General features: G+C 32.1%; 2 protein-coding genes across 4 annotated transcripts in view; one reads left to right on the top strand and one right to left on the bottom strand.

Moving 5' to 3' along the window:
* Positions 1–10,894, top strand: part of LOC100180787 (polycystin-1) — a 49,067-nt gene extending 38,173 nt beyond the window's left edge. For all 3 annotated transcript variants that reach the window (XM_018813725.2, XM_026836406.1, XM_026836405.1), the window contains 21 exons: positions 25–146; positions 501–605; positions 1,348–1,517; positions 1,758–1,978; positions 2,187–2,294; positions 2,587–2,852; positions 3,036–3,166; positions 3,527–3,695; positions 4,118–4,288; positions 4,649–4,772; positions 4,946–5,106; positions 5,406–5,541; positions 5,913–6,047; positions 6,419–6,600; positions 6,893–7,037; positions 7,438–7,561; positions 8,078–8,313; positions 9,183–9,300; positions 9,840–9,906; positions 10,168–10,317; positions 10,423–10,894. In XM_018813725.2, coding sequence (XP_018669270.1) covers positions 25–146; positions 501–605; positions 1,348–1,517; positions 1,758–1,978; positions 2,187–2,294; positions 2,587–2,852; positions 3,036–3,166; positions 3,527–3,695; positions 4,118–4,288; positions 4,649–4,772; positions 4,946–5,106; positions 5,406–5,541; positions 5,913–6,047; positions 6,419–6,600; positions 6,893–7,037; positions 7,438–7,561; positions 8,078–8,313; positions 9,183–9,300; positions 9,840–9,906; positions 10,168–10,317; positions 10,423–10,594 — 3,213 coding nt within the window. In that variant the 3' untranslated portion in view covers positions 10,595–10,894. The remainder of the gene's footprint in view (positions 1–24; positions 147–500; positions 606–1,347; positions 1,518–1,757; positions 1,979–2,186; positions 2,295–2,586; positions 2,853–3,035; positions 3,167–3,526; positions 3,696–4,117; positions 4,289–4,648; positions 4,773–4,945; positions 5,107–5,405; positions 5,542–5,912; positions 6,048–6,418; positions 6,601–6,892; positions 7,038–7,437; positions 7,562–8,077; positions 8,314–9,182; positions 9,301–9,839; positions 9,907–10,167; positions 10,318–10,422) is intronic.
* A 275-nt stretch (positions 10,895–11,169) lies between these two features.
* On the bottom strand, positions 11,170–18,811 carry LOC100178417 (cationic amino acid transporter 2). The gene is made up of 14 exons (XM_018813727.2): positions 18,409–18,811; positions 18,037–18,138; positions 17,510–17,638; positions 16,922–17,077; positions 16,214–16,364; positions 15,999–16,066; positions 15,632–15,772; positions 15,050–15,272; positions 14,647–14,786; positions 14,239–14,341; positions 13,807–13,973; positions 12,800–12,957; positions 12,089–12,197; positions 11,170–11,809 (listed from the first exon to the last, which is right to left on the bottom strand). Exons 1-14 carry the CDS (start codon positions 18,548–18,550, stop codon positions 11,685–11,687), a joined length of 1,914 nt encoding a protein of 637 aa, XP_018669272.1. The 5' UTR covers positions 18,551–18,811; the 3' UTR covers positions 11,170–11,684.
* Between the last annotated feature and the right edge of the window lie 2,059 nt (positions 18,812–20,870).

The following is a 20,870-nucleotide window of genomic DNA, read 5'->3' as shown; positions in this document are numbered from 1 at the left end:
ACATTTGTCTATTTGGATTGTTAGTTTTGGTTGGCGGCTGGAGATGAAACAGATGACACTGGTTTCGGTTCTAAAGGAAGTTCCCCCACACAGCTAATAACAGACACTGATACATCGAGTGTGGATCTTAAACATGGGACAACAACGTAAGTGAAACAAGAAATTTTCCAAGTTTTTTCAACTTTGACACTATAAAAGCGCCAAACTCTTTTATATTAATGTTTTTTTTTTCGCATCTTATTTGCTTCAACAACAGATCTACTTTGTTTGTTATGGTTTTAGTAGCAATTGGTATATTCTCTTACAACATAATCCAACAACATAAATGATCGATTAATTTAATTCAACAACATAAATGATCGATTAATTGCCAGATTTACAAAATATTAAACAGTTAATGTCTAGATTTACTTAAAACTTGGATAAGTTTAACAATAATTAGCTCTACACCACTTAGTAAACTTTTTGAAAGAAAAATATTCATTGACAATTTTTCACAGAAATCTTCCGTTATACAATGCGGATGCCTCTGATAGTGATGACGACTTTTGGGATCCGTTTCTTAACGAACAATTTGAAGAATATTCTGAAACTGGAACTACAAGGTGGGTTTGCAATTCATATGAATTATATTTGAAGTTTTGTAAAATTTTATCTATTGTGATATATTATATAGTATTGTGGTAAGTTATATTTATACAGTACATCATATTGTGATATAGTAGTGTGAAGTAAGATGAGACACCTTTAGCACATATTATCCTAATATCCTGATCATGTTTTAAACAATCAACAACGGTCTATGGGAGTCGTGAGGTTACTGTTTTATAATTTTTTTACAGTTTTTTGTTTACTACCAAATGGGACAAGAAAATAGAATGAAAAGGTGTCCCATCTTTTCCCGCCCTACTATATTATAAATGTATTAAGGTATCAATTTAAGTTATTTGTCTAGTTGGAAAAAATCCATTGCTGTATCAAGTATTAAAGTTAGCAATCAATGGTGGAAATATCGGATTAATCAATAAATTGATGAAATGTAGTTGCATATGTTAAGCTAAACTTTATTTATTTAATAAGAGTCGTATTGTAGGTTTATATGCTTTTATTTTTGCGAATACAAAAAATTGTTTTCTTTAACTGGAATCCTTTTTCATCAATAGTTTTAAGATTTTGAAGTAACATTACTTTACTTACGATGGTTAGGGTTGAAATATTTGTTTGGGTTAAATTAATTGCAATATATTTAGATTAGGAGTTTATGAAATTAAATAAAACATATAACTTTTGCATTGTTTCCTAAATAATTGAAACCTTCCGCAATAGAAATATGTTATTTATTTTTAGAACAAATCTGCGACGAACTCGAAAAGCAAAATTTACCGCGGAGGATGATCTTGAGTTGGAAGATGTGGAAGATGATGTTGATCCTAAAGAGGAGGATTACGACAGTGATGATGTTCCTCTTCCGGATATGAGGAATACTCACAGCAGAAGAGTTTATTTGAGATCACGAGGTGAGTTGAAGTAGGTGTAGCATAGCTCCCACTGTGGGTGTTTCTATGGGCAAGACGCTTAACCATGATTGCTCCAAATCCTAAGTGGTTACTAATGGATAAAAGCAATCAGTAGTCAAACAGAAGTAACAATAAATTTGTACCCAAGGTTTAAGAAGTTTTCACTTATACTAAAGTCATAGTGTTTTCATATTATTTAGTTTACTAATTGAAATATAATGGGTTCTCGTTTTCCCCTAGCTTCCACAACACTTGGTTTAAATTCAGAAAATGAAAACCAGTTCTTGTTGCCACACTGGACTGTTTACTTCACTTACTTCTTATGCTTCTCTATCTGGGTGGTTTCCATCTTCTTCATCATATTATACGTGCATGCGTTTGGTGTGACAGTTGCACAGAGATGGCTCCTCACGATGTTCATTGCTTTATTGGAAAGTTTTTTCCTCATTGAACCAACCAAGGTAATACTTTTGTTAAAATGTAGTTTGGAATATTCTTTTATTTATCGTTGGGTATTTTGTTCAGTCTAGTTGTCCATAAACCACTTTTTATTTGTTAACCAAATATGTAATCATTTTTACTGTATCGTAATAAAGGTATAAACCAGATTTTCTTGAGTTGTTATTTTTTTCTGCTTTTTAATCTGCTGTTTATAAATGCACACAACAGGTGTTGATATTAGCAGCATATATTGCTATGTTCAAACGCAAGCATGCTCCTGAAGAAAACGATAATTTGGTGGAAGATCCTCTTGTTGAAACATATGAACATGTCAAGGTATTGATAGTTGATATACTCGTGTATTTTTTGCTTGCTATGCGTTTTTGTTGTTGTATCAATTTAGTTTTTTTAAAATATGGTTGCTGATTTAGACACTTTATTAAAACCACTGTTGTGTGAAACAGAGCACCATAATACTAGAACGTTTTAATAAAACAAATATATGTAAAATAAGTTTTCTGTTTAACAGAACAAGCTTTTATGACTAGTGTTACTTCTGAATTTATTTAATAAAGCTTAAAACACAGACGTTATGTGCTGATGTTACAAGTTTATTTATTTTCTCTAGGACAACAACAAAGTTCGACCTCCACGAGGATTTGCATTGGAACATTGTAAATTAAATGCAAAGAAATCATACAGATCTCGCAAACTGCTTGTTATGCTCACACTGCATGGTTTGTTCTTATGGGCGGTGATGGCTTTCTGTGTGTGGGATCGTGACAACTCGTCTTATCTTTCATCATGGTCGATTAAGAAAGCTTTATATGAAAAGCCAATGACAAAATATGGTGTTCAAGATAATCAGACAATGACATTTGATAACATAAGAACGTGAGTCAATTTATTCAATAAAATAAATCTAGCAGTGTTTATAACTATCAAAAACTAGACGTGTTTAGCTAATTTTTAGCACAACTTTTCAGTGAATGTTTTTTCTTTAATTTGTTATTAACTAAACTTAAATGTATTATCAACTTTTATAAAAATGTATTTATAAATTTTTGCCTTAAATAGATTAAGTGAGGTTTGGGGGTGGATGGAGCAAGTGATGTCACCACTGTTGTTTGAAGATACTTTGGACAATTCTATCAATCAAAACCATTTGCTTGGTAACGTTCGAATACGACAACAAAGAAGTATTCCAAGTAAATAATGTTTATCGAATTACAGATGTGAAACATTTTTTTTTTCTTAATAATTATGTTTTATGAAATCTTTAATGAACTATTCCACAATATTGCATTGTGCAGTTGTGGTTTTCGCATTTTGTTATTATTATAGTACAGGGTGTCTTCAACTATGTACTGCATGACATTAACAAAGGTATGGCGCCCAGCTTACTAATGAACAATTACTTTTAAAAACATTACAGCACACGTGTAACATTTAAAAAAAATGATTTGATGTTTGGCAACCAGATGCAAATAACCCATGTGTTTTAATGACTGAAAAACTTTGAAAAACACTGATCTAGTTTACATAACAATTAATATCTATATCAACAGGAACATGTACAATAGCTGGAAATAATGAGTTAAACCCACTTCTACCAAATCAAAACTGTTTACCACCAAATCAATGGAGACTTGATGAGAAGACGTATTACCCCGGGTGGAAGAACTCACCCACATTACAGAACGCAACATGGGTGTTCGAAGTACCCTGTTTTACTGGGTAACTTTAAACTATTTTTTGCAAAATAATTTTGGATGAGTATTACTTATTAAAATTACTGTGGTTTATAGTACAGTGGTTGAAATGCTTGGTTGGCACTGAATTGCAATTGGTTTCAAATCCAACAGTCATCATTGGATTTTCCAAATTCTCACTTAAAATGAAAAAAATCAAAATAACACAATTATAAAAGTTTTAAAATAAATGATGCAACAATACCCTAGTGTTTGATTTTCTGCAACATGGTGATAAATAAGTCATGTTGTTGTAGTTACTTCAATTTTTAGTTCCAGGATGTAATTAAAAATCTTTTTGTATAAACGAAAATATTTTTTTGCGGATTATTTTAATATAATACATAGTATAATGCAATATTTTTTAGTATGTATATTTATTTAAAAAATTATTTTAATTTGCTGTAGGATTGGTTACTGGGGGCAAGAACAAATCTATGATGATTCCGGATATTCAAAATACATTGATGGAAGTATGTATAAAAACCAACTGCAGTCGATGCAAGAAGATAGTTGGATCGACCGATACACGAGAGTTTGTATGGTTGAGTTCACAATGCTTAACCCAGCAAGTCAATGGTAAGTTTATTGCTCAAACTGCTTGCATTTTGTGTTGGTTGTTCCTCTTATTTTTAAACTTCATGTGGAAGATAGAAATTAAGGTAGCAGTTGTATAGTGCGCTATTTTTTGGGGGGGGATTGTTTTGTATATTTTTTTCAGGGAAAAACAACTTTTTAGTGTTGTTTAGAGGATTGAAGCGGGGTGGTGAAAACTGTGGGAAACTGTGAACACACATGGTTGAGCATGTTAAATATTTCTATGTTTACTTAAATGGTTTAATAACTATTGAAAACACTTTATCAAAAAGCATAATTTACGTTATACTCAGACTGTGTTTGAATATATTTTATATCTCAAAATATGTTCTTGTTTTTCAGGTTTACTGTTACAACTGTAATGTTTGAAATTGGTTCAACAGGCGCAGTACGTCCATCACATATCACACAAACTATAAGACTATTCACACCAAGCTCATATTTCACATTGGATATGTTGTTCATTGTAAGTTGGTTGTACGAAAAGTGTGTTGAAAGTGTTGTTTCTGAAAGTGTTGTATATAAACATAAGCTTAAAATAGGATTCCGAAGTTTCAGGGGGTCTTTGTGAAGCTGTAAAGATTAAAATATTATTACTGTTATATTTATTACACCTTAAAATATTACCTTTAATTGCAGAGTTTTATCGGAGTACTTGGCTTTATGTTCTGGGTTTATGAAATTGTTAAAATTCTTCACCATAAACAAAATATTTCGGTGTACGCTAAAAAACCAACAAACTGGATGAACAATTTGGTCAACCTTTTAACCTTACTCTTGTGCTGCGTGTTTGTGTACAAGTAAGTTGTGTATAATATAAACATTTTCTAGTAAGGACAATCAATTTTTTTTTAAAAAAGAAGCACATTTTTTGGTTTCTTGATTATTTATTCCTCTTTAATTAGAATTATCATAGGCAGGTATGTGGAATAAAAATGAAATAAATCAACAAATCGTTTAGTATTGTCCATCTGTAACATAGGCAAGGCTTTATAGTTGTTATTTAGGTCAGTGAAGTGTTATTAGCACTTTACTCATTTCGTTTCTTGTATTTGTTTGTTTCATTGTATGGATTTTAATACAACTGTTTCATCTTCAGGCAAATATACATGGATGAACTGATGAAACGTTACAAGAGCAATAGAAGTGACTTCACCAACTTCTATAAGATGGCATTTTTGTCAAACCTCGTAACATACATAGCTACCATACTGCTGACTATTCTGCTTATAAAGGTATGCCACATGTCTTTTACATTTTTTTAAGTCATTTATTTTAAATATAAAAGTTGTAAATGCTGATTTATACTTATATGGAGTTGAAAACAGACAATTTAAAATAAGTGATTTTTTAGGAGTTGGTATGTAGGTACTTGCTAGTAAAGCAATAAATACAACTGGTAATTAGGATTTAGGAGTAATATTTTGGAAAGAGCATTGTTTTGAGTTTTTCTGCAACTAATGAGACCTGTAGACCCCATTTAAAAAGTTGATGCCATGCATAAAATAAATATATTAGGTGTTGATGGTCAGTTGGCAATCAATGACTAAATAAATGTTTAAGTTTGTTATTATTAATTTAAATAAAACTCAGTTTTAATCTTCAGCTAACAAGATTGATTCGATTTATAAAACGTTGGTCTGTGTTTGGTGACACGATATATTGCGCTTGTAAACATGTGTTGGGCACCGCAATCATGTTGCTTGTTCTTATGGTTGGATATGCTTTGTTTGGCTATTTGGTAAGATTTTTATTTATTGAATACTCATTTTATGTAACTACATTCTGTTTTGTTTTCAATTTATTACAATTTGTTTACAAAAAAAATAATTTGAGCTAAGAGATTTATGTTCAAACATATTCTTAGCCAAGTTACATGTGAGGCAAAAATAAAACATAAAATTTGAATTTATTAAATTTTTAAAAAACTACAAAACTTTCATTCTAATTTATTACTCTTTAAAATTAAAAAAATTGGGATATTTTTTTGTGAACAATATAATGATTTTGTAGAAATAAGAATTTAACTAAATTTTAAATTAATAAAACAAATAATGATGTTTTTGTACAATATGATTTTATGTTAGATGTTTTAAAAATATTTTTCACTAGATTTTTGGTTTAAACTCCATTGCTGTGGTGAAAGATTTCCGAAACTTCCAAAACAGTTTGTATTCAATGTTTCGTGCCTTGCGAGGGACACTCGATACACAGTTGTGCTTCCATGTCAACCCTGCTTTCTCAATCTGCTTCTTTTTCTCCTTTTATTTCTGTGTGTTCCTTATATTTTGCAGGTAATTCATACAAGTTAATGTAGTTTAAATGTGTTCTTATGAAGTCACGGATTCTTTAAGTTTCTTCACCACTTACTTCTTCGATCACGAAAGTCTGAGATCTTCATTATAATAATATTTGACTACTTAGGTTGACCTTTTGCTACAGTTTAATAAATTTACTAAATAAAAATTAAGGCTGTCACTCAAACTAAATGACGACAATTCTTTGTTTGTTTTTTTCATCTTTTGTTTACACTCTTTTTTAATATACAAACAAATGCATTTTTAGTTCTAACGTTATTATTTGCAGACTATTTTCTGCCATTTATATACAAGAATACAAAGATGCAAAGTTTAAACTACGTCGCGTTCCATTGAACATTCCTGATTATGAAATGATTCCTTACATGTTTCAACGACTTAAACTCAGACTGGGGATTACTAAACCTAAGCAAGTAAGTGGTGTGGAGAAATAATTTGTAACTTTCATGTTTAAATGTTCTGTGTTTCATAACTTAGGTGGATAAACCACAGCAACATATCAGGGTGTGAAAACTTTTAATCTGTAATTAGAAATGACTACATTAAATAAAGCCCCTTTATTTTGCTGCACACTAGTATTATATTAATGTGGCCTGCACAGACCATGTTAGTTAATGTGAGGAACAAACAGTTTGTCCACTCCAGTTTTACATGGATGTACAAACAGATTAGGTCTACCTTTTTATTTGCTTTTTCTAAAAGTTTAAAAATCCTTAAAAAGATAAAAAAGGCCGTAAACTACAGATTTAAAAACTAGAAATTCTATTATCATCATAGATCATACTGACTTAAACTTTTTTTTTAATGTAACAGTATCGACCTACAGTTCGATTTGAAGGCATGTCAACTCCTTCATCTCGTGGATCCTTTCTTTCAACTGATTCATTCGGAACTTGCTTCACTGCAGGAAGGTTATCAGAGTGTTCCGATGGATCAGGTCAGTTTAAAAAAAATACTAATTTGTGTAAGATGGTTGGTTGAAATGTTGGTAGTGGAAATGCTGCATAGAAAGTGTTGCGTAAAAAGTGTTTGTTGCAAACACATACATTAGATTGAAATATTGTTGTGTAATCAAATTGTGTATATTAATTGTTTGAACATCAAATTTAAACCGACAGTTTCCAATCTCTTCTTGAAGCCCAAACAACATCGATGAGATAATCCTACACCTTCTGTCACTCCTATGAAGTTTTACAAAACATTCAAATATAAATATTAGTTATCAGCAAGGCTTCAGCGGTTAACTATTAAAACTGCAATATCACAAAACGTTTTTTAAAATATATATGAATCACTGTAAATGAATCAACTAAATCAAATAGCAACCCACTTTTACGTCACAACCACTTTAAAGCTATGCCACCAGCTTTAAATTATTAAACCATTGATTTTGATAACATAGACCTCAACGTGCTACCCATATGAATCCTGTTTAACAACTTTGTTCTAATAGGTATATCACTGGCATCATCAGATTCTGGGTTAGGAACTCCATCTGGACATTCGTTGTCTTTGTTTGACTACCTCACATTAGAGCATCCACCTTATGAGAAACCAATGGATAGCATCCATCTTGATTATTTGTACAACCGACTATCATCTTACTCGGTTGACATGATGCTTGTAAGGTTTCAAAGGTTGAATAAAATTAGTGATGATGTTTGGAATATTGAGAAGACATTGTTAGAGGTAAGTTGATGATAAAACACAATTGTAGGAGCTAGGGTTTAAAGTGACTGCAGTTTTAGCCGTAACCAATAAGTGAATATTGTTAATACCTTAATCAATGCTCTCCTGTCGATGAATATATACATATGTATTGACGATAACGCAAATCATAAGCGATAGCCAGATTCCCAAGGAAACAAAGACAGAAGGAAGGTGTAGTGACTCCCTGAATGGCTGGAGTTATAGTACTAGGTAAGGATTCCAAGACATCCGAAATTCTTCCCTAGTCGTTGTCTCGGCAGACATATAATAAACTGAGTTATGAAGTGCACTTAGCGCCACTTCAAAGGCAATATATAGCCCAGTCAGAGGATGGCGCTAGACAGTCAGTAAAATTATTAATCAATTTTGAGTTAACAACAATCTTATGTTGTTTATGGATGAGGTCCAACAGCGAGGCACACCAGGGGGCAGGGATCATTGGTTTAAACCAAAATTTAGAGTAACCTTTACAACTACACCATTCAAAAACACAATAAAAGTTATGAAATAAAAATGAAATAAAATGTAAAATAATCAAGTAAAAGTTTAGGAAATAAATAATTGTCTAATAAACTAAAAAATGTATTTTATATCATGACTAAATAAGGTGTGTACATATACATGTTTTAAATGAAACTAAACACAAGTAGAACATTCTACATGTGTCAATGTTTATGTATAATATATAAAAAAAGGGCAAACATGGTTTAAAATTTTACCTCATTTAATGTAAATATGGGATATACAATTTCACTCTATACATAACTTTAAAATATTTTGTTTGAATTATTATAAAATCTGAACATGTATGTTCTCTGGTTTTATATTTACTTGGTATTTGTATGCAGATCACACAGAAAGATGCTCACCGTAATTTGCTTCAACAAAAATCGAGTGAAATTGCTGCTGCTGCATCTACACCTGGATCTGTTTTATCGCAAACCACGACTGCTGGTTCAAGCAGATGTGAGTTGTTATTTCTTACAATTGCTTATTTTGCTGATATATTCTTGTGCTAGAATTTACAGATTGCTGTTAGTTAATTAACAGATGATATTTGAAGTAAATACAATAAGTAATATTTTTGTTTATAAAACAAAGTCAATTCTAACCCTTGGGCTTCTTTTTTGAGTAGATAAAATTCCACAGTGGTTCAAAAGCGTTTGAACAATATTCTAAAAATAAATCATATGTAATCTTTAATTGTAATAATTTGTGTGCATTGTGTTTCAAAAATTGCTTTACCAGTAAAGCTAATATGCTTAATTGCCTAATATTTGGTCAATCCAAAAATTAAAACTATTTAATTTATTTTCAAATTTCTATATATTAAAGTATTTATTTGATTTCATATATATAATAAAGTATATATTGAATTAAGTTATTTTGTAGTGTTGGTTGATTCAACAATAACATCATGTGTTGGCAAACTGAACCAAATAACCAACAAAACTTTGTAAAGTAATGAATTGCATACAAATTGTGGTAAACTAATTTTTTTTCAGCAAGTACATCAAACAGGGGAAGAGAATCAAACAGCAGAAGTTTGTATTCAAGTTTAAGTTCAAACAGGTATACAATAAACGACAACTTTGTGCTAAATAAACTTTAATTTTTATAAACTTAATTTTAAAATTTTAACAACTTAAACATGATAGAAACAACTTTTGCGCCAACCTTCAAATATAAAATTTTTAAGAAGATTGTTTTCTGTAAAACCAATTTTGAATAACTAATAATTAATGTAATAATCTGCGTTATGGTGTGTTACCCTGGAACATATACTTTCAAAATGTTGGCAAAAATTATTAAATTATTGTTCATACTTTGCAGCTCCACTGTCGACAGAGCACTTGCAGAAGAGACACGTTTCAGCACAGTGGTAAACAGTATGTTCCCCACAACAAGTGAACCAAGCAGTGTACAGAGGCGACGTTCAGTACGTAGCAGCTCATATGCTGAAACTACATTATCTGCAACAAAGTAGGTGTATGGTTGTTAACAAGCAATGAAAATATTTGTGTTTTATTAAATATGAGGCTCGGGGTGTTGGACACATTACTCATATTTTCATAATTTCCTTTACAGCAAACGCAACACAATAAGCAGTGCCAGTGCTGCGTACAGATTTGGTGAAACAAATAAACCAACATTGAAGAGACGACCTCATAGTGATGAAGGTGCAAGAATACAGCTGGCCAAGAGCAAGAATGACAATGCTAAAAATGCACTTAAAATCACCAAGAAAAGTGCTTGGTGAATCATATACGATTTTGTTTGTACAAATTCCTTTAAAGAAAAACACTTTTCAAATGTAAAAACCTGTGTGCAACAATTACTAATCAGGTAGTGTTATTTATGTTTAGTGCTATAGTTGCACAGTTTATGATCTTCCTGCTTTTCTTCATTTGTTTTCATATTTTACACTTGTGGCTTCATCTTCCTCTTTAATATGTTGCACTATTATTTCTTCAGATCACCTTTGTATATTCTTATAATTGACAAAGACTTGATTTCAGTCTGCCAAGTAAATATAGTAAATACAGTTGATTTTTAAATGTTAGTCTAGTTATTTATTACATAGATGTCAGTCTACGGAAACATGTTACCCCCACTGTTTAAACAGGAATGAAAACAACCTAGTATCCCAGAACCTACGTTCTCAACCACGTTTTTGATAAGTTATACTTATTTTATGTCTGCCACAAACATTTCACTTTGTCCTTTTTTTATTTATAATTGCCTCAGATATTTTATGCTTATCACAGACTTTTTTGCCTGAATATATTCCTCTATTGAAAAAGATTTAAACTTGTTTTACCCAAACATTCCACGTAAATGACTAAGTTTTGTTTTATTTTCACCACACACCATGTACATTGCACTGCTGCCGAAAATCACAACACGATTTCCAGAACAAAACATACAAAGTACTTGAATACACAAGCACACATTGCACAAATAGGCATTGCATATTAAAAGCATATTTATGTAACATATTTACTAACGGTATTAACATACAGCGAGTATTGCAAATCTTATTTACATTAACATAGCAATAAAATAGTTCAGATTAAATTAGAAACATTTTACTGGTGCTTTCTAATCGTTTGTCAGGGAAATATTTCTAAAAAATTGATCATTAACCTAATATGTGGTGATTAAAATATTAAGTGTATATTAACAATATCATGTCCTGCAAAAGCAACTACATAAATAGAATAGAAATACAAAAGTTTCTAATAAGTTTATATGTCTTTTGAAGCATCAGATTTTCATGTTTTTATTTAATTTTACATGGGCCTTACTTAATACACAGTTTATAAGACTTATATTCCCCAGTATATTCTCTAAATAAGTTCCCGATCTAGGTTGTGACCTTGAGTGAAGGATGTTGAACGAACCACCGGAACTTTTTTATATCGTCTTTGTTCGGAACTATTTCTGAACCCATAACCTCCATATATTAGGAAACCTGTGATTGGTAAAACTTTGCATAAACGACCCATATTATGAGAGCAACCTTTTCGAATTAATCACTTTTACATAGGGTTCTGTTAAATGTATAGTCTAAGCATATGCACCCTTACAATGGTGGAAGCATCGAGCCTTAAACAAGTATTGTCTGATGCAAATGTTTCGTAAAATATTTTGTAGTCATAACCAGACACTGCATCTACAACAATGTGCCAGAAATACATTTTTAATGTTGGACCTATGGAAAAAAACACTAGGCATTTACACCTAAGCATACCGATAGCCATCCAAACAGAAAATCTAATCCATGTTCCAGTACTGAGCTCGCACATTAGATAAATGTTACAAATGGTTGAAAAGATTGGAAGAATCGGAACAAATGGAACCTTAAAAAATAAAGGATGTATGCTGTTACATAGTAAACTGTTTTACTTAATCAGTTAGAACACTAAAAGTGACTTAAATTCTGTTGAGTTTAACTGATACGAACACTCTATATATTTTTATTCATAGTCAACTGTTATGCATTTGGACATACATCCTTGGTTTGGCTTTTAAACTCGGTATTTTCAGGAAAGGTAAATACTGATTAACATGTAGCCTAAGGGTTTTCAAATTTTTTTGTTTTAACAAATGTGGAAAAGTCTATTAGACTTGTGATGTTTATTACTAAATACAATACATAGTTTTGATTTATATTTTTAAAAACAAAGCAAAAATCATGTTATTAGGAACGAAGAGAAGGGAATCAACGGTAAAAAAACAGTTGTTAAAACCTGCTAGGGATGAAAAGTTTCAATTAAAAAGGGTTGCTGTTGCACGTACTAAATTATTATTACATTTTTTGCAGGGTTTTTGTTTAATTTCTGACTTTGGCAGACCGGGTTTTATAAATACAGAATGTGCAAAAGTTTAAAAAGGTAAAACGACCACGATTTAAAAACCACTAATGTTTTTATATAAAAGTTTTAATGCAAACATTACTCACTGTAAAAGCCAGAACTTTGTTGGACTGTGGTTGTCTAATTATAATTATTGTCATTAAAATGATTAGAGCTGATAAGACACAACACAATATAATGGCAACAGAATATGAAAGCTTCGCAAAGTTAACAAGTGTAGCACAGAGTAGAAAGCTGAGGACACCTACAAACAAATTTAAATTACAATGGCATTCACAAATTAGTCTGTCTGTAACTGATATCTCATGATGATCATGATCACTTATTTATTCTCATGTGGTTGAACAACCAAGAGTTATAACATAGGTGTTTATTTCACACCATATTTAGTGGCTTTATTAACCTCATGTTATCAAGCAGGCTTTGGGAAGAATTATCTTTTTGCTTATGTCTGTAGTCTAATTTTTAGTTTGGTCGACCTATTAAAGCACATTATGTTGAGGCAATTGTCTTGACCAAGGACACATATGCAGATGGTGTCATAGTGGTATTAGCATTGAACCTGGTATCAGGTTAATAGGTCAGATATAATTTCTGTCAAACAGCGCTTATACTGTCTGAGAATTTGGAAGTATGATTGTAAGTGACATAGGAAATCCAAACAATGATTAATGCCTGTATCAAACTATTATTATTTAGGCGTTTGTTATATACAAATGGGTTTCACCTCTCCATAGTAAAATATTTATTGTAATTGAAATTATACATCTGAGTATGGTTAAGCATATAATGTAGCTTTGTGAAACTTGAGTTTTGTTTTACCCTTTGTTTTTTATTATATTGTAAATTGTATAAATATAGTTAACCCCAAAATGGCAAATTTTACATTTTTTTTTGGGCAATCCTACTTTTATGAATGTAATCTACCTACAGCTATAAGTTACAAAAGACGACCGAAAACTGCTTTGTTGGTTACCTGAAAAATGCAAACAAAATATTTCTAATCATAACACTGCATAAACCACAAAAGTATTTTGCGTTTCTGGTGACTAAAAAATTTAGATGTTATAATGAATATAATGTATTAACTTACCAATGATCATAACACAGCTGTAAACAAGTGTGCCGGATTTTGTTGTTGGAAACTTCATTTTCGGATTCACAAGTTTTTTCATAAATGATGCATTACTGTCCATATCATTCAAATCAGCGAGCGATACTCGTGGTCCATCTTTATCAACTGTAATGTCTGGCTGGTACCTTGGAGATAGATGTGGATGCTTGTTTGATTATGGTAGATATATAACTCTCTTTTTTAAGAAAATTCATGTGTAATAAATAAAAAAAAAATGATTTTTTAAAAATAACTTTTGTAGATACTAAGTTTCAAAAGTTAGTTTAAGCAGCACTTTTAGTTAGAACTTTATAGGTTTATTTACACCTACACGCTACACACACTGCAAAGAAATTCACATATAAATAATGTTTTTATCTTAATAAATGTAAAAAAGTTTATAATTGTTACCTCAAAATCAAGACACACATTGCCACCAATGTATAAGCAAGCAATGTCCCGATTGACATCATGTCCACCAAATCTTCAAGATCAAATAACAGAACCATAACACCTGTAGTCAGTTTGTTATTATGCTGATTCAATGATTTGTTTTTTTAAGCAGTGGTGCGTCATCAAATTTTGAAAAGATTTTAGTTTGCATAAAGTGCACATGTTGTTCAACAACTATCAAATTTTTTGCTCTATATACAAACCGTAGCCTATATGTTCTACAAATTTATTCTTGTCCAATACAGCGACTATTTGAAAATATTTTAAAATATTATACCTAAAACAGTATTACCACACATAAATAAAGCGAATATATATATTAAATTAAAATATAACTTTTGACGACTTCTTTTCAGTGCAATTCACCTGCAAGCAACCCAGAAAGTATGGTGGCAATCAAAGGTGTTTTAAATCGTTGATTAATTCTTGCCAGGAATCGAAATATCAAACCATCTTGAGCCATAGCATAAACAATACGTGGCATTGGAAACAAGCCTCCCATTAAGCTAGAATATATTAAAATATCAATTATTTAATTTACACGTTTTTACAACATTTTACAACGTGCAGATATGTTTATTGAGTTCAGGTAATTTAAAGAAATAAAGCCGAAAAACTATTAATTTATTAGTTACCTACTTTATATTCTATAAACTAGTAGAAAAATCGAAAAAACAAAATAGCAACAGATTATTTTTTCCAGTACCGAAACATTACCTAATTAACTTTATTCTTCCCAAAATCCTAAAAATAATATTATTGGTAATACCTCGATGATAAAGCACATGTAGCACCTACAGCCAATGGATAAACTGCCCAATTCCAGCCAACCTCACCAAATGCCATGGGCAGTGGTGCCCCAGCATCCATGATATAATAAGGAACCATCAATGTTAAGACAATAGAGATACCAAAGTAAGCAACGAAAACAATCAAGAGAGAAACAACAATAGATATCGGAATCGAGCGTTGAGGGTTTTTTACTTCTTCACCTTTAAATGCCACAGTTTATTAAAAGTTATTTCCATGACAGTTCTTTATAATTTATCCATTGTAGTTTTTTTAAACGGATAACAAAAATATTAGGTAGTGATAATTATTTAAGGCACCAAAGACATAATCGGTTAAACATGGATACTATGTAGAAAAAACAGATAACGATTGGAATAATAGTTCCACTCAAACTGTCAACCCCCTGTCTTGTCTACGTTTAAGATCTGTGTTAAACTTAAAAGTCAAGTTGTTTAATTTATCTACATGTTATATTTGCCTCAGCTGCCTGAAGACAGAAATGTTATGCCTTTTTAAAAATATTGTTTTACTAGATAGTTTTGCTTTCAATATGTAATACCTGTTGTTGCGATAATGTCAAACCCAACAAAACCAAAGAAGCAAGTAGCAGCACCAGACATCATGCCAGAAATACCGTATGGAAAGAATCCCCCAGTTCCAAAATTTTTAGTTATTGCACATTTTTCATCGGTTGATATATCTACAACAATTAGTGAAAGGTTTTACTAAATTTAGAAAAAGCCCAATTTTGTATTAGTTTTTTCAGACAATCTTAAACATAACCTCATGTTTAATGCTAATGGTGAGACAAATTGCATAGCTGGTCTCTCTACTGTTAATTTTAGGTAAATATCAAAGCTTAAAACATGACCCAATTCCTACTAGCAACCAAATCAAATATTTTGTAATATTGCATTATTACTTACTTGTTGCCGCTGATGTGAGATTCGTAACTTGGTTTGTGGCATTCGTGCTGTTGCATTTTGCGACAAAACTAAATAAAGTTTACTTAATACCCTCAAAAACATTCATAATTAAAGTATACCCTGGTTTATACAAAAAACTATTACCAATACTATTAAATTTCCGATTTTTATTTAACAATAAATACTTTAAACATATGTTATAACTCATGACTTACTAATTTTGAATATCATCTTCAGTGATATACCAGTTACTAACATTTGCTGAAATGCTGCCTGCTACTATTACAAACATTATAATCAGAATATTAACACCGGTGAATATTTTACTGAAGAGAGCAGATTCCTTCACTCCAAAGCATAACACCGCTGAATAAAATAAGTTAATGTTAGGTTGGATAGCCTATTAAAGTTATATCAATTATAATCATACTTAAATTTAAAAAATTAATAAAGTGGTAAAACAAGTAGCATGATCTATAAATTGTTGTACACTGCTAATATATCTGAAGTAATATTTGTAACTTGTTCTTTATGTGGCACAACTTAGACAATCTAACCCCGAAAATTAGATTAAACCAAATACCATTCAGATTTTGCTGAAGACACATGCACTAATTACGAATGGATAAATGAATGTTACATATTTATCCTGATATGATGAAGCAATGGTAGTCGTTATAACACAGGTGTTGCATTACATATACGTCAGGCCTAAGTTACCCCATATGTTTTATTGCATAGCCAATAAAGTGGACGATTTAGAGCAATAACATTTAGGTGTCTTGTAAAAGGACACATCCCCCACATGATGGCAGCATTAAGCTTTGAACTGGTATGTTTTCAAGTTTGTTTATCAATACACCATAAATGATATTCTAATATTAAGCTAGAATAACACTTTTTAAATCAACAACATTAAACACCTGTTAAAACAAGTATGATGGCAAATGCAAAGAAATCTGGATATTCAGCAAAACCTTGTGTTTCCATTTTCAAATAAGTTAAACTGAAGTTCCGAAATTTCCCCCCAATTAATGCATCAACATTTTCACTCCATGCTCGCGCAACACTGGATGTTCCTGCGATCGATGTGTGTTAACATGAACACATATATTGCTGTTTCTGATGTTGATAAACTATTTATTCTTAAATAGAGAGGCAGATTTATAAAGCTTGTTACTAACCATATAGAGTGGCTTTACACACTGCTTACTAAGTATGTAACACTGTGTTTTTTTTCTGTGTGAATGAAAAGTTGGACAACCCACTTGTATTGATCATAGATCATAGCTATAACTGTTAATGTCCTGTTCAAGCGTCTTGTTTATGAACAGACACGATCAATGATTGTAGCTTTAAGCATGGAATTATGTAGAAGTGTTTTAAACACCTAAAAAAAGTAAACTACAATATCCAAGTACTATTCTAATATTTTTGGTAAATTTTCATCCAGGCGCCCAAACACACCAACAAAGAAATATAAAGAAATATAAGGGACTATATTAACTAACCAATTACATATTCCAGAATTAAATTCCATCCAATAACAAATGCCCACAGTTCTCCAAGCGTGATATAACTATACACATATGCTGAACCAGCTTTTGGGACCCGTGACCCAAACTCAGCATAACATAAACCTAAAATAAAAATTTAGTTAATTATGTTGTATGCATGATGCAAATTTTGTTTAAACTAATATTTATGGTTTTTGTCCCAGAAAGTAATGAAAGATGAAGTTCCTTGATGCAATGAGAATCTTTCAAAGATATGAATGCCTAATTCGTGTCAGATGCATAGAATATGTCACAGTTAACAATGTTCAACATAAGTTTTGTTTCATGATTTATAAAAATCTAAAAGTAAAGGCAAACACAAAACTATCACCTTACTCACTTAAAGGGCAAAAATTAACAACAGATTAAAAATAGTTTTATCAAAATAATATAAGCAAAACACGTGGTTTATAATATTTATTGAGAAGTTTATCAGTTAAAACTCAACAGCTTTCTTACTATTTATTGTGTAATCAACTTACCAGCCATTACACTTGCTACAGCAGCAACAAGGAATGAAAGAACGATAGATGGCCCTGCTTTATCTCTCGCCACTGACCCAGTCAGCACATAAACTCCAGCACCTGTAGATGGCAGTACGAGATGTACAGAGGGAGCTTAGAAAATAACCCTTGTATTTCCAAAGTTTGTTTTAGAAATTTACACAACCATAAACAAGGTTAGATTTATATAAAACAGGGTTAGAAAAACCATGATTTATATTTATTTTGACATGTGGGCCTTTAACACATGTAGGAGCACCATATGTGGTGACTTCATACACCCCTCCACTGTATTAAAAGAGTGTGTAACGGAGAAAACAAATAGAGTTAAAATTAAACTTAACAACTTACCTAATGTGCTTCCAACACCCAATGCTATTAAATCTGTTGTTGTTAAACATCTTGCAAGTTGAGTTTGTTGCGATTCCTCCAAGGCACCAGAAAAAGTTTTCCTTCTGAACAGTTGCTGAACTATTCTTTTAAATGTTGGCATTATGAATAAATAACTAAATGTTTTACAAAGTAACCCAAATACTGCTTTTTATCTTAAAAATACCAAATAGTGTTCTTAAGTTCAGTTATATAAAGTTGCAGTGCTTTTAATTGGGTTATTGGTAAATCAATTGTTGGAGCTAAAATTGATAACATTTCATATTTACACATTCACCAATTACATATGAGGACATTCATTAACATTGGTATCACCCATGCCTAATCTAATAAGTGCAACATTATAAAACAATCCAGACAATAGTGACAAATTTAACAGTCATTCAGACAGTGCGTGGAACATTTATCTAACCAAACAAAACAGGTACTTCATGATTTTCAAGTGGTGGTAGCACATATTGTATACATGTGGAAGCATAAGGATAGACAGCTGGGATAAGGTTTGTCTTTACAATCAACTATATTAAACTAAATTTAAAGTGTATTGTTAAAGTTACTACATTTTTTTTTCAAGTGTTTTTAAAAGCAAAACACATATGAAAAGATATGTTGTGTATTTTTTAAAGAGGATCTTTTCAAAATCATAGACATGTATTGCTTACCTAATAAGAATTTGTACCGCTGGTACACAATTGCATCATCCAATTGGTTTTTGAATCTATGATGTAATGGCACTGGGTAAAAGCATAGATACTAGATCTCACACAGCCTAACTGGTAAAACGTCCCGTCTTAAAGCAAGTTTCAAACGTGATGCAACCTCGTAAAAACATAATTTGTTGTATGAGTACAAGTTAGTACACCGAACACGCGTGGTTAAGTAACCATTAAGGTAAACATGGTAATGTCAAAGCAACAATAAAGAAAACAGTTCTCTTATAAAACCAACTATCTCTTCTATATTCCGGAACACGAAAATACGAAACGAAAATGTACGAGCAATAGATAATTAGATGAAACACCTACGGTACGTTGACAACCGATGTGATTTAATAACTTACTGCATAAGCAAAGTAAAAAATAGGCTTCACTGCTTGGCATATCACGAGTGCTCTGGTCACTAAATAAAAAGCTGAGATTGTTTGAAGAACAATGTAGTCTATTCTGCGATACATATAGTAGGGTGGGGAAGACGGGACACCTTTTCATTCTGTATTTTCCGTCTCTTTGGTAGTAAACCAAAAAATACATTTATATGATTATGAAACCGTATCCTCATGACTCTTATAGACCGATAAGTATTTGGATATTATGTGCTAAAGGTGTCGTATTCCCCCACTCTACTGTAAGTCAGGAAAAGTGTGACGTCACACCTTCCGTGACGTCACACCTTTCGTGACGTCACACCTTTCGTGACGTCACACTTTTCGTGACGTCACACTTTTCGTGACGTCACACCTTTCGTGACGTCACACGTTTCGTGACGTCACACCTTCTGTGACGTCACACTTTTCGTGACGTCACACCTTCCGTGACGTCACACTTTTCGTGACGTCACACCTTCCGTGACGTCACACCTTCCGTGACGTCACACTTTTCGTGACGTCACTCTTTTTGTGACGTCACACTTTTCGTGACGTCACACCTTCCGTGACGTCACACTTTTCGTGACGTCACACCTTTCGTGACGTCATACCTTTCGTGACGTCACACTTTTCGTGACGTCACAGCTTTCGTGACGTCACACCTTCCGTGACGTCACACTTTTCGTGACGTCACACTTTTTTGTGACGTCACACTTTTCGTGACGTCACACTTTTGTGACGTCAAACTTTCGTGACGTCACACTTTCTTCGTGACGTCATACTTTTCGTGACGTCAGACTTTTGTGACGTCACACTTTCTTTGTGACGTCAAACTTTCGTGACGTCACACTTTCTTCGTGACGTCACACTTTCTTCGTGACGTCAGACTTTTCGTGACGTCACACTTTTCGTGACGTCACACTTTTTCGTGACGTCACACATTTCGTGACGTAAAAAAGTGTGACGTCACAACTTTCTGTGACGTCACACTTTCTTCGTGACGTCATACTTTTCGTGACGTCAGACTTTTGTGACGTCACACTTTCTTTGTGACGTCAAACTTTCGTGACGTCACACTTTCTTCGTGACGTCACACTTTCTTCGTGACGTCAGACTTTTCGTGACGTCACACTTTTCGTGACGTCACAGTTTTTGTGACGTCACATATTTCGTGACGTAAAAAAGTGTGACGTCACAACTTATCGTAAAAGTGTGACGTCACAACTTATCGTGACGTCACACACTTATCGTGGCGTTACACATTTCGTGACGTCACACTTTTTTCGTAACGTCACACCTTTCGTGACGTCAGACCTTTTGTGACGTCATACTTTTACAT

Source organism: Ciona intestinalis, chromosome 10, assembly GCF_000224145.3.
Source record: "Ciona intestinalis chromosome 10, KH, whole genome shotgun sequence".
In the NCBI taxonomy this organism is placed as follows: Eukaryota; Metazoa; Chordata; class Ascidiacea; order Phlebobranchia; family Cionidae; genus Ciona; species Ciona intestinalis.
The sequence above is the reverse complement of the archived record's forward strand: the minus strand, read 5'-3'. Positions and strand labels throughout refer to the sequence as shown.